Source organism: Chiloscyllium plagiosum, unplaced genomic scaffold (assembly GCF_037043375.1).
Source record: "Chiloscyllium plagiosum isolate Xiang-an unplaced genomic scaffold, Cpla_swu_hap1 HiC_scaffold_46, whole genome shotgun sequence".
NCBI lineage: Eukaryota > Metazoa > Chordata > Chondrichthyes > Orectolobiformes > Hemiscylliidae > Chiloscyllium > Chiloscyllium plagiosum.
Window position 1 is genome coordinate 1,287,870 of NW_028270184.1, and position 14,017 is coordinate 1,301,886.

Sequence of the window (14,017 nt, forward strand, 5' to 3'; positions counted from 1 at the left end):
TTCAGATCTTCAATCTATTTTGTTGTGGAGTGATTTTTAATTAGTAAGTGAATCAGAGGTTATGGGGTAAGTAGAGAAGTGGAGTTGAAGATTGTTAGATCAGACATCATCTGGGGTTTCCTATTCTGAACTTTTTATTTCTATATTCTAATTTATTACTATAACTTTGTAGTTTTGAAAGTGTGTAATGCTGGTCTTATTTCTTTATTTTTCTTCCTAAGCGTTAGTACTCATGAATCTGTAACCTAAGGTGGTGCAGTAAGTGACAACTTGTAAACTTTTCTCTGTACTCATTTGAGTACATGTGACAAGCTAATTCAAATTTAATGGAGGAACAAGCCCGATTGGCCAAATAGCCTGCTTTTAACTCCTACATGATCTTATGATCATAATTTTTCTCTATTATTATTTTTCTTATAATTGCTCCCTCAATCATATTCCTCAGTCTAATATCCCTCCTCATGACGTTTCCCCACCGTGACCCCTAACCACCTCCCCCATCATTTTCCTTAGCCCCTCAACCTCCTTAACTATTCTGTGTTGTACCAATTCTGCATCCCCCCGCACTCGTTACAATCAGTCCTCGTGTTCCAAGCCCTTTACTCATATTGTACATTTTAATACATCTTTTGAAATATTTGTGGTTGCCAAAACTTGAGTGTTGCTGGGTCAGTCTTGTGCATTTCCGTCAGGCCAGTCTGTTCAGTCTGTTTCAGTAGATCGTCATCAGGCCAGGCAGTATCTATTAAGATAAAAACCGAAGAGTTACTGTTTCTAGTCTGTGACCGTTTGTCACTGCTGCAGTGCTGCTGACTGCAGTGAGTAGAATTGTCATTGCCCCAGCCTCATTATTTTTCTTAATCATTTAACTTTGGCTTTGAAGGTTACTCCTGATCTGCCCTGGTAAAACACAGGGAGGTACTTTTGTTTACAAGGAGAGCGAGAGATAGAGCAAATATTTACATGCCAGTCAGTTTAACTTCTGAGCTAGTTAGGTGGCAGAAAGAATTCAAACCAGAGAAGTGTAAAGTCATGCATTTAGGGAGTTGAGGCAAGGCTAACCAACCTCCAGTTAGTGGGAGGATATTGAGATGTGGAGGAAATGAGAGATCTTGCAGAGAATGTGCAGATTCCCAAAGGTAGCGGGGCAGCTTGTTACAGTGCTGAAGAAAGCAGACAGAATCCTTTATTAGCTGGTCATTTGAAAATCAAAACAAGGAGGTTATGCTGGACCTTTAGAAATCATTAGTTGCTCCATCACTTAAACGTTGTGTCGCCATGTCGCAGACTGGATGGAATCCTGCTGAAGAGGGGAGGGTAGTGGGGGTTTATAACGGATGTTGCAAGGACTTGAAAAATGCATATGTAAGAATGACTGACTGTTTTCCTTGGAGCATTGAGGGGATATTCAGTGGAGATGTGCAAAATTGAGAGGGATCTGGATAAAGTGGATGGGAAGGATCTGTTTCCCTTAACAGAGAGGTTACTGACCAGATGACACAGATTTTGTGATTGGTAGAAGTTTTAGAAGGGTGGTAAGGATGTTAGGAGGCTGGAACTTGTGTGAAATCGGAGTACAGTTTGAAAGGTGGCTATATATGGGCCTAGAGTGTCATTATCTGCAGGGCCATGTGTTGCAAAGTGGTATTAGTCTGGGTGCCTTGTGTTTTGGGCTGGCACAGACTCTATGGGTCGGGAGGCCTCTTTCTGTGTGGCAAACTTTCTTTAAAGTCTGTGGCACCAGGCAGCATTGCTCCTTCTGCTCAGTTCCAGTGATTCTTGCTGGGCAGGGTGTGTTTGATGGGTGTGGATTGAGGACAGAGTGCAGGCAACTCTAGTTTCTTGGGTGAAACATGGTTGTGGAACTGAATCCCAGCAACCATCTCTCCCTTTGCAGAAGGAGAGTAAACGTTAAGGTCACGGAGGCACAAGGCATTTATGCTGGAAGCAGGTATGGTCAAACCACAGGCATTCCAGGTGCAGGAAAAAGCTATACGGCCCTTTGAACTGCTCAGTAAAATCTTGGAAATCAGAGGGAAAATCCGTTTAATTGTACATGATTAAAAACAAAATCCCGCAGGTGCTGGAGAAACTCAGCATGTCTGGCAGTATCTGTGGAGAGAGAAACCGTTAACAATTCCAGTCCAGGATCTTCTTGGAACTCTGTAGTTAATTTGAATTTACAATTCTGAAGATGAGTTGCATTGGACCTGAACATATCTCTCTCTGGTGATATGGGTAAATGTGAAAGTGTGACAGCTACACAGGCAAAACACAGACTTGAAACTTAGAAACTATTTGCAAAGACTGGGGCTGCCACTGCAGTTTTCAGGATTTAGAATTTCTATGGACAGCTGTTATGCGTAGAACATACAAGCTGGGGAGGTATTGGAGCTTGGAGGTACAAATTAGTGGTTAGGAACAAGAAGTGAGTTAAGTTGGAGTTTCTGTTTGTTCTGGCAATCAGGTGATTGTTAATGTTAACCTTGAGGAGTAAATGCTTGGAGAAAGAGGGTAAGTCAAGACTAAGGCCTAATAGTCGTTCTTCAGTTTGAAGTCTCCTTGTTCCTTTACCGCTTTTCCTGTTCCTCTGAAGGTCAGCCATGTGACTGCACGCCACAAATGAAGTCTGCAAACGATCTGGTTAGGCAGAAGGATCAGAAACTGCTGCATCTCCAGGCCGAGGTGAAGAAATTGCAGAGGCAGCTGAAAGCAGAGGAGATGGCAGCAGACGGACAGCCTCTGCCAACCATTTATGCCATCACTCCAACATACACCAGGTATGGTTCAGTCCTGAGCTGTGATAGTAGTGCAGGTCAGGGGCTCAGTTATGAAGCAGACCCTTATAAATGGTGACAGTTTTTCTGGCCCTTCCTGAAGAAGGGCCTGTGCCCGAAACGTCGAATCTCCTGTTCCCTGGATGCTGCCTGACCTGCTGTGCTGTTCCAGCAATAAAGTTTCAACAGTTTTTCTGGGTCATGAATCATAGTACAGCAAACTTTGTTTTAACCAGCACCTAATGAACTAGCACTCTCGGTAAACAGGCAAAAATTATGTACAGCAATATACTGTATTATCCTGTCCAATTCTCATAGTTTTTAATTGGTTATTTACCTTTTAATGTAAACAGACTTGTCATTCATTCAAATGGCCACATGAAATATCAACACTTGATTCAATTTTGAGTCAATTTCTCCACAAGTACCATGATGTCTGAGTAGTCAGTTGAGGGTGTATGAGAAGGCTTTCTGGTAAGTTTTATTTAAGGCAAAGTTGCATTATTATATCAGTGATTTATGCTGTAAATAAAGTATAACAGTGATGTGTTATACCCTCTGCATTATGTCTCCATTAGTTATGTGTGTTTTTACATTAGTTATGTATTGATTATCTGGAATATTTGATCAGCTGGGAAATACCTGTCCCATGGGTTTGGTTTAATTAAACTTTTGCTAAACCAACAGCACAGACAGACTCCTTGCTGAAACTGGTCACTGATCCATCTTCTCTTTTCCCATACACTCATTAATTTTTTCCCTTCCAGCTTTTATCAAATACCTCGTGTTTTCAGTTATCATTTTGAATATAGTCAGTATTGTTCTAAACTATTAATGATTAAATATCCAACTTCTCTCTTTCTCCCAATTTCTGCTGATTTTCTTTCTCTCCATTCTACTGACTTTTCACTGTAGTATCACCCTCTCAATCATGTTTGATTTTGAATGTTACTGTTAATGTCTCTTCCTCAACCTTCGCAGTTCACAAGCTCTCCCTTTCATGTGTTCCTAAAATCCACTGAAGATTTGAGTTCCACGTCTTCCTTTTTATCCAAATTAATGTCTTTTAATATTAAGACCACTGAACCATGCATTTTATTAAGTAGCTCCTTGATCCCTTACACTTTCCCTCACCAGGACTCAGCATAAGAAATAAAAAACAGGAGCAGGATTAGACCAGCTGGCCCATCGAGCCTGCGCCACCATTCAATAAGATCATGGCTGATCTTCCATGGACTCAGCTCCGCTTGAGGCAGCAAGGAAGAGGAGCTCCCTTTTCTCTTTGCACTTTTCATCACTTTAGGACCTCTCAGCTAATGAAGTGCTTCATGAAGTCTAGTCCCCAATGAATATAGCGCCCAATTTGTGCATAGCAAGCTCCAATAATCAGTTATGTGATAATGACCAATCATCTGTTTTTGTGATGGCAGTAGAGGGATAGATATTGGCCAGGACCCTGGGAGGATCTCCACTCTGTTGCTTTCAAAATAGTGTTGTGGGATCGTCAAAGTGTTGCTGAGATGGCAGATGGAGCTTCCAAACGCCTGCATCTCTAACAATCTGTCTTGGGATATTGCTTGACCTGTTGTGCTTTTCCGGCACCACACTTTTCAACTCTGACTCTCCAGCATCTGCAGTCCTCATTTCTACAATCTTGCATTCCCTCAGAAATGCACTGGGGAAATAGCCTTGACTTTGCCTGAAGTCCTGAAATGGAACCTGAACCCAGAATCTTGTATCTCAGGTATTCATACTGACACAAAAGAATGAGACCTTTTATGCCCATCATGCCTGTACTGGCCCTTTGAACGATCTCTCCAATTAGTCTCCAGTGCTCCAGCCCCACTTTCCCCACACAATCTTGCAAATGCTTTCTTTTCAACTATTTATAAGACAATGAGTCATAGGAGCAACAGTAAGCCATTCAGCCTATAAAGTCTGCTCAAGCATTCAATGGGATATCGATCTCATGGATTTGTAGCTACTCCCCACCCATTCCTCTCAAGCTGCTAACTGTTCAGGACACATTGGTCTACCCCATTGTGCTGAGCTCTCTGTCAAGTGGCTGTAGGCAAAGAGTTCTGCTCCCCCTCATTCAAATGTATATGTATCAGCTCTCTAAACGTTTAGCCATTATGCTTGGCCAAATGTAGATGAACTTGTTGCTATAATGCAATAACTCTTCTGAACATTTAAAGTAGTGCTTCTCCAGTATCTACTCAACAGTGGTGTATTCTCTAATCACCAGATGGGCCCAAGCATAAGCAAAGACTGAAGAGCTTTGTGGGAGCGGGCCTTCACCTGGTACCACTTGCTGTAGAGATACTGTTTAACAAAAGGTGCCAGTAGTGGCCATCTGGGAAAATGGCATTCTAACCGTTATTTACTGAGCACTCTGAATGCAGAAGGGGAAGAAACAGACCTCAGTGCAGCATGTGTTTTGCTTCCCCCATTGCATCATTGCCGGCACTCCTCATGACGTGGGAGTACTTGGTTTCTGCTGTATGTAACCTTCCTGTGGTTCCTTACTCCCGGCAGATTGGTGCAGAAAGCTGAGCTGGTCCGTCTCGCCCAGACCTTCCTTCATGTGAAGAAGTTCCACTGGATTGTCGTGGAAGATGCTGCCAATCGTTCCAAACTGGTGGCTGACCTCCTGGCACAGAGTGGCTTGTCCTACACCCACCTCAGCCTGCCAACACCCACCATCTACAAGCTGAAGGAGAGTGATCCCAACTGGTTGAAGCCCCGCGGTGTGGAACAAAGGAATTTGGGCATCCAGTGGCTGCGGGAAAACAGGGAGCTCAGCGAGGAGGCTGTCGTCTACTTTGCAGATGATGACAACACCTACAGTTTGAAGTTGTTTGATGAGGTAGGTCAGCTTTCATTCTGAACACAAGCTCACCTTTATACTTGTACTGTAAGAATGCTGTGTCCCAAGGTGGTTTGCAAGAACTCTCAGATACTCTATGATGGAGTGATTAAAATAGAGAATGAGTGAAGGCTAAAATAGAGTACAGAGATCAGTGAACACGCTGATGCTGGGTTAATAGCATTTGGTGCAAGTTAGGGAACTGAGGGAGCATTATCAAGGAGTTAAAAACAAAACTGAAAGAAATGTGGATACTGGAAATTAGAAACAAAAATAGAAATTGCTGGAAAAGCTCAGCAGGTCTGGCAGCTGTGGAGAGGATTGAGAGTTAACGTTTCGGATGCAGTGACCCTTCATCAGAATGCCAGAACAGCCGAAACGTTAACTCTCAATCCTCTCCACAGATACTATCAGACCAAATGAGTTGTTTTCTTGCAATTTCTGTTTTTATTTATGCAAGTTAAAGGGTGTGTCTGTCCAGGAGAGCATTGGAATAGTTAAGTATAAAAGTATCGAAAGTTGTCACAAACCAGACACTTCTCTGAGTACCCCCAAAGAGATGCTTAACACTTAATGCCTCTGTAGCAGGTGCCACAATGCAAGCATTCACTCCCGCCACCAGCTGACTGTCGTAGCACTGTACCATCTAAGAAACACTGCAGCTGCTTAAGCAGCACCTTTGAAACTAGTGACCTGTACCTACCATTTTAGAACAATGTGAAGGGGAGCAATGTAACCTGTAAATTCCCCTTCAAGTCACATGCCATCCTGACTTGTAATTATATTGCCAATCCGTCATAGTCATAGGGTCCTTCTGAACAGCACAGTGGGTGTAAACCATATGGACTGCAGCTGTTTAAGAAAGCAGTTCACCACCACCTTTTCCGGACCAATTAGAGACAGCCCAGTCAGTGATGCCATGCCCTGTGTTTAATGCATCTCGGTCGATACCATAATAATCCTGGAACGTTGTGATATCGCTCGGTTACCATTGATCTGATGAATAAATGGAGCTACGTTTGTAGAAGTAGTCCTTGCTGCTATGGGAAGGCACTACTCTACTGCATATGATTTCTAAATTAGTAATGGCGGTAATGTTACCACAGCACTTACTAAAAAGAAAGTTCCTCTGATTGTCCCTCAGTTGTTTCCAAGCTCACTCTGACCAGTAGCTTTACTTAAAGGGGTTTAAAAGAGCTTCGTACAAGGAGCATTGTATCATCTAATCTGTAAAAACAAAAAAACAACAGAGGTAATGAAGCATTTCTTTTGTCTGAAGTTTCATTCAGTATCCTACCAGAATGAGATGTAAGCTGATGAAATAGCACAGCCAAACATTCAAGAGTACTTCAAATGTAATGGCTAGCAACGTTGAAACCGGCATTTGATGACACTCCGATGATAGTTGTCACTTTCTGATTGCTATAAGGGACTGATCTAACTCTGGATGGGTTAAGTGGTGAAGTCATGACATAAACCACTCTTCCTGTTACCTCACTCTTCCCGCAGATGCGCTGGACAAAACATGTTTCTGTTTGGCCAGTGGGTCTCGTTGGGGGCTTACGTTTCGAGAGTCCGCTGGTGGAGAATGGGAAGGTGGTTGGATTTTACACGGCCTGGAAACCGAACCGTCCTTTCCCCATGGACATGGCAGGGTTTGCTGTGGCCTTACAGCTGCTTCTGGCTAACCGTGAGGCCAGGTTCGACATCAATGCAGAGCGTGGTTACCTTGAAAGCAGTCTGCTGCAATCGCTGGTCTCCATTGAGGAGCTTGAACCCAAGGCAGATAACTGTAACACGGTAGGTAGCAGGATAATCACTTGGTCACAGGGGGTCTTAGTAAAGTTAAATGGGTCTATGTAAAATCAAATGTCCATTTATATGGATCTTGCTGTATTCCTAATTCTTCAGATTAAATTAATTTGTTGGGTGCTTTGGCACAGAAAAAGCCTCCCGGCTATTGACCCTGTACTGGCTCTTTGATAGAGTTCACTCACATGCTCCCTACTCATACTTATTTTCCCTTTGGTACTTGTCGCTGGAAACAGTTTCTCCTTATTTACTGTATCCAAACTCTTCATGAGTTTGAGCACCTGTATTAAACTTCCCTTAACCACCTTATGAAGGCTCTCCAGTCTCTGCATATCACCACAGTCCCTGTCCCTGCTACCATCCCAGTTTCTATTCGTTACTTGCAGTTTAAAGTATACATAATAGCTCTTTGTTCAAAGACAAATTCCTAAAATTATCGTAACTCTTGGTGGTTGAGCCGCGAACTCTTGCTCCTCATTAGTCACTGAACTTAGCACGACATTTCTGCTGCATATTTCTTCGCATCCTGTCTGAACAAACATTGGTCCAGAAAGTTGTAATGCTTCCCCCACCCCCCATCTCCAAAAAGACACTTGCATTGCCACAATAGGCACAGCTTTTACTGAAGTAATTGTCTGTAAGGGCTGAATCTACATTGTGACAATACCTTCTGAGGGCAGCGTGGAGAAAATAGGATAATTCTTCTGTCAGTTGTGAGACTGTCCTGTTGAGAGTGACTGGGATTGGTTTAATGCATGTAATTTGTAACATGTAACTGCCACACTGTATAGTTTTGCCAGTGAAATAATCCTAGTTTTATTGGAGATCTCTGTAGTTTTGGTTTACTGCGGTACTTCAAGACTGTTCAAATGGCCTGTTTCCACACTGTAGAGAATCTAATCTAATCTTAAAAAAAAGACTGTGACCAGTTGAATGAGTCGACTCTGCTGTAAAATTCGCCGCTTGCCCTGGCCAGGCTCCAGTGCATTGCCTGCCAGAGTAATGCTGATGCATGCCTTGTTTGTAAAACAGTGGGTGAATGCTAATGGCTATTACATTCTTTCCCACCCCCACCACCTTTGCACCCCTAGGTCCTGGTCTGGCACACACGCACTGAGAAGCCAAAGATGAAGCAGGAGGACGTGCTTCAGAAAGAGGGGAAAGGATCAGATGCCCGCATCGAGGTCTGAGCTGGACAGACAAGAGCTGGACAGATAGGAAGGAGAGCCTTACTTTATTGACCACCCAAGTGCTGGGTGGGGGGGATGGCGTGATGGCCTGCATGATATGTACAGGGAGCTACACTGCATCCTGTTTTAAACAGTGTAACAGGAGAAAGCATGGGGTTTAGAAGGAGCAGAGATTCCAGCAATTGACACCAGGTATAACACCAAACACAAAAGATTTTCAGCACAAACCCATCTTCATCATTTATCTTTCAATGTTCTTTGAAAAATACTCTCTGTCTTAAACTCTGTGTTTAAACAGAGCCTCACTGTAATGACTGGGTGATTTTGCCATACCATCTTGCTGTGTTTCCTCTGTGAACTGAGTTTGGAGTGTGTTCATTGCACAAATCTGCTCGGTAGCTCTGCTTGGAGCTGTCACTTGGAGTTCAGGATGACCAGCTTGTGATAGTAGGAGGTTGGGGTCAATAACTGCGCCATCAACAGCAAGTCAGAGGGAACTTTATTCTGCGTCTAATCCGGACTGGCTTAGTGATGACACAAAAGTGTCTCCCTTTCCTCAGTGCTGAGCTGTTTTGTGTTCAAAAACATCTTTTTAATGATTTCTTCTTTGCCCCAGTTGCAGGGGGAGTAGTCTCTTGTTCATGGACGAGAAAGCTAGTGGTTTCCAATGGAGTGTTAGGAGCAAGACTCACCTCAGCAAATGGTACGGCTAATTAAGAATCCAAAATATAAAGGGTAGAAATTGCTTAGTTGAAATTTAATGGTTAGCAAAATATTTTGAAAAGTATGTCCTGCCTTTAAATGCTGCTGCTTGGGAATATGTCTGTATTTATTGATTTGTGATCTGGTCATTTTTTTGTTTTCCCTTTTCTCCTCCTCATCCTTACCTCTCAACACCCCACCCTATCCTGGGATGTTGGGAATTAATTGAAACTTCGCAGACCTAAGATCAGTAGGTTTTACAGAAGCCCTGTTCAGGGATATGGATTTGACCTGATTGAATGGTGGAGGAAGCTTAAGGGACTGAATGGCCTCATACTGTCCCTGTTTCTCCAACCTTCAAGACTTTCTCGCTGACCAGGATAAGCTGAGTTGAACACTGCTGTGCCTTCTGGCTCAGCATCCAGCTGCTGCTGATCATATGATCCATGGTTGTCCTGCAATCACTGTGCCTAGTGCCAAATGAAGCCCAAGTCCCCACTACTAAATAGATGCCCTCCCAACGATATGTTTCTGCTCAGTTGAGCAGCTTGCCCTCTGACCTGGATGTCAGGTCAAACATGAAGTTCTGTTAAAGTCACCCTTGTTTTATTCCTCCTTGGAATGGGGTGTCATTAGCTAGTCCAGTGCTTGTTACCCATTTATAATTGTCCAAAAGACAATTGAGTGTCAACCACATTGCTGTCTCTCTAGAGTAGGCCAGACCAGGTAAGGACAGGAGTGACCCAGATGGACAATTGACAGAAGTTACGCAATCGCTATTAGCATAGCTTTTCACCCTACATTTTTATTGAACTCAAATTTCACCATCTACCAAAGTGGTATTCAAATCTGTGTCCCAAGAATGTTAACACTGCTGCCTCCTATTAACTCTATTGCTCGATCATCCCCAGATGACAGATGGGAGGCTGAATCTATATTTTCCTGTACACTGTGCCAATTTGTATTGTCAGCTTGTTCCATCTGATCCCCACACTCTTGCTGTCACATAGTGTCAGAGAGTTTGGCCTGTAGCTCAGTGGAACCATTCCTTTGGCTGCGTGTCTCTCTCTGACCATCCACTTTCTTAGCTATAATGTCGAAGCTCGAAACAATTCCCAGTCTCAGTCGTGAAGTGCTATATCAAGTGGACCCTTCCTGTTCCCAGTTCCACCAACCTCACTATTTGTTCTGATTGAATGTTCATGCTCCTATTTCCCATTCAGATTCATTCAGACAGCTCCAATTCTACTGTGAGCTGCTTTCTCTGTTACAAGGGACATTCCAAGTCCCCAGATCAAGAGGTTGATGGTTCCACATGGCTGCTGCCATCAGTGTGGTGGTGGTGACGTCGTAACACTTTGTTGCTTTAAGTTTTTCAGACTCTGGGTGATTATTGAGAGACCATTGCAATGAAAGGAAGCTGCTAAATATATTTAACACTAATCAGTTTACTAAGGTGGCTTGTAAACAGACTCCTGGATTGTCACTTCCTGAAATGGGATGTGCGGTGAAAGCACTGTGAATTATGAGCCACCCCCTCAGCTGTTTCTGTTGTTTGCCTCTTGAACATTTTGTATTTGGCTGCATTTAGTGTTGCACTGCCAAAGGCTTCCTATAGGAATGAGCTACTTGAGTAGTTTCAGATCCATGAGACCTTTAACCCCTTGGGCCACACCCTCTATTGTTTATTGTTTCGGTAATTAATGTCAGATAATATATTCAATGTATGTATAAGGGCTGAGGGTGTGGTGGAGGCATAAGACTAATTGGGTAGTTCTTTCAAAGAGCTGGTGCGAGTGCTATAGGCTGATTAACCTCGCCCCTTCTCTCCTCTCCCCTCCCCATGTTGTAATATTCTGTGATTTTATGTGTGTGTGTTGTATTGGGTTATGAGGTTTTCTGGGCTTTTCATCGCATCATCTGTGACTGTCCTTTTTTCACATCACCGGAAAGGAAGTGTGGGTTTGCAGCAACTGGAGTGCATTCTGTAAAGGTAAAAACAAGGACTGCAGATGCTGGAAACCAGATTCTAGATTAGAGTGGTCCTGATGAAGGGCTTTTGCCCGAAACGTCAATTTTACTGCTCCTCGGATGTTGCCTGAACTGCTGTGCTTTTCCAGCACCACTCTAATCTAGAATATGCATTCTGTAAATGTGCAGTATTCTTTGTGGAAGGGATGATAAGTGCATGCATGTAAATTTGTACAGCAGCTTTCAACACGTCCTCAAGTGCTTCACAGCTAATGTCGTAGTTTTGAAGTCTGGTCACTGATGGAGGAAATATGGCAGCCAGTTTGATCGCAGCAAGCTCCTGCAAATATGATGTTGGCAAGATTATATTTATGACATTGGTTGAGGCCCATCTCATCTGAAAGGCTGCAGGACCCTCACCAACAGTGCAGCATTTACTCAGTCCTGGAACTGGGGAGTGTGGGTCTGAAATATGTGATCAGGTCTCTGCAGTGGGACAGGAACCCACATCTTCCAGAGGCTGAGATATTCTCAGAGCCATATCTCCTTCCGCATCCAAAATGTCCTAATTACCATGCACATTGTACACTAGGTGCAGTTTCTCAGGCATGACATGTAATGGTACGATTCTCTTGCCATTTGCACAACATGGAAGTTTCATAGAGGTTTCATTTTTAAGGATTTCCTCAGTTTCAATCTTATCCCTATTGAGAACTGGTGAAAAAATGATCATCTGACCCTCTGTATTCTCCTCTTACCACAGAGAGGTTCAGCAAAACTACCCCGTCTGCTCTGGGTAAGTTCCTATTGTCTGTTAAATCTCTTCTCGGTCATTGTAATCTGGAATTCACCACACTGCCTGGTGGGGAACTGGAAGCAGATTCAGTAGGAACTTTCAGAAGCTGATAAATACTTAAAAGGGAATAACATTGTAGGGGGCTATGGGAAAAGGGCCCCCTTCCATATTGTGCAATTCTGTTTCTGAATGTGGATGTTAGAGTCCCTGTGCAATATGTGCTAAGTATGCATTAATGTGTTGCATCCTGATCCCAGTGTGTGATTAGTGCCGTTACTACATTCCTCCTGCTTTCACATAAGCAACCTGAAGGGCAGCTGTTTATCTTCCCCAGTGCTGCTGCTTCCTCCAGCCATTGAGAGCAACTTGACTTGCAGTCTTTTTGGGGGAATATTCACTCAATCAGTAGACAGTGTTGAGCTCTTTGTCAGTTGTGCTGTTGTCTTATAGGAGTGATGCGTGAAGCCCCGCGATCCATTATAGAAACATGCTAGTATCTGAACTGAGAAAGAGTCAGTCAGGTTTGTGTTTGATGAAACAGTTCTGTTGAACAGAATGTGTTAACCAAATCACCAGCCAGTAGGTGTCACTAAGTAGGTTAGTAAATGTTCTAAATGCTGCTGACTTTTAATGAGGAGAAAGGACTTCCATTTATATAGCACCTTGCTTGTTCTAAAAACTTCACAAAGCTGCTTGCCCCCAGTCAATGACTTCTGAAGGGTGGAGGTTCCTGTTCTGTCAGGAACCCCACAAGCAGAATTGAGATGGCTATACAAGTTATTTTTGGTGCTGTTTGATAAATGGAGGCCAGGATACTAGAGAGAACATCTTTACTCTTTCTTCCCAAATTAGTGCCATAGGATCTTTTACATCCATCCACGTGGGCAGCTGGGGTCTGGTTTACATGCTGAAGCCTCTGGAGTGGAACCTGAATCTACAGCCTGACTGGTGCACAGCAAAATGTCCAGGGATGTAGTTGAATGGTGGTAATGTTATTGATTTAATCATTCAGAGAACTGGATTAAGGAGATCAATCCCCAGCACAGTGGTTGAGCAGTTATAATTAGTTAATTGGAACTAAAAAGCTTTTATCAATAATGATGACCATGAAACAATCAGATTATTGTAAAAACCTATCTAGTTTGCTAATTTCCTGTAGGCAGGAAGTCTGCAGTCCTTGCCTGGTATAGTGAACTTGTGACTCCAAACCCACAGCAATATGATTCCTTCAGTTAAAGGTTGGTATCGTCTGTGGATTGAAGTCCTACCCTGGGAGGCTTCAGCATAAAATTCAAGCTTGACATTCTAGTGCAGTACTTGGAGTGCTGCACATTCAAAGTTGCTGCTTTTTAGATAAGCTGTTAAACTAAGGCTCCATGTGCATCTTCATATGAGCCTAACGGATCCCATGGCACAATTCTAAAGAGAAACGGGAGAGTTGTCCTCTGTGCCTTAGCCAGTGTTTATCCTTCAGTCAGCATCATCAGATTATCTGGTCATCTTCTAGTTGCAGTGTGTAGAATCATTGGATCTTTTTGAGTTGTTAGTAAAGGGTTCATACTTTTCTGCCCTCTTTGCCCCAACACTGGCTGCTGCAGACTAGGTCATGTGACTTGCTTCTCACACTCCCTAATGATACAGTTCTGTCACATGCTCCAAAGAATGTCTTCGGGAGTTTTGCTGCATCACTTCTGACACCTGTATCCACTCACCCACAATCCTTTGTACTGGTGCTGACATATAAACATGTTACAGACTGGATTCACAGGCATGAGAATTACAATACAGTGGTTTTGTTGCTGAGTTGTCATTTCAAGAGAAAGCACAGTTATCTTGTCACCTGTGCATGTGTTTTCATGACGGCATGTGTGAAAATAAACTTTGAAAATTGAAATGCAAA

At 43.2% G+C, this 14,017-nt stretch overlaps 1 protein-coding gene and 1 long non-coding RNA gene across 4 annotated transcripts in view; one reads left to right on the top strand and one right to left on the bottom strand.

Moving 5' to 3' along the window:
* Positions 1 to 14,017, top strand: part of b3gat3 (beta-1,3-glucuronyltransferase 3 (glucuronosyltransferase I)) — a 39,043-nt gene extending 25,026 nt beyond the window's left edge. For 2 of the 3 annotated variants that reach the window (XM_043682550.2, XM_043682551.2), the window contains exons 2-5: positions 2,597 to 2,780; positions 5,316 to 5,646; positions 7,156 to 7,446; positions 8,550 to 14,017. In XM_043682550.2, the coding sequence (XP_043538485.1) occupies positions 2,597 to 2,780; positions 5,316 to 5,646; positions 7,156 to 7,446; positions 8,550 to 8,648 (905 nt within the window). In that variant the 3' untranslated portion in view covers positions 8,649 to 14,017. The remainder of the gene's footprint in view (positions 1 to 2,596; positions 2,781 to 5,315; positions 5,647 to 7,155; positions 7,447 to 8,549) is intronic. The other variant, XM_043682552.2, reaches the window with a different exon arrangement.
* On the bottom strand, positions 584 to 6,880 carry LOC148136190 (uncharacterized). The gene is made up of 2 exons (XR_015754657.1): positions 6,760 to 6,880; positions 584 to 742 (listed from the first exon to the last, which is right to left on the bottom strand). It is a non-coding gene; the product is annotated as an uncharacterized LOC148136190 (long non-coding RNA).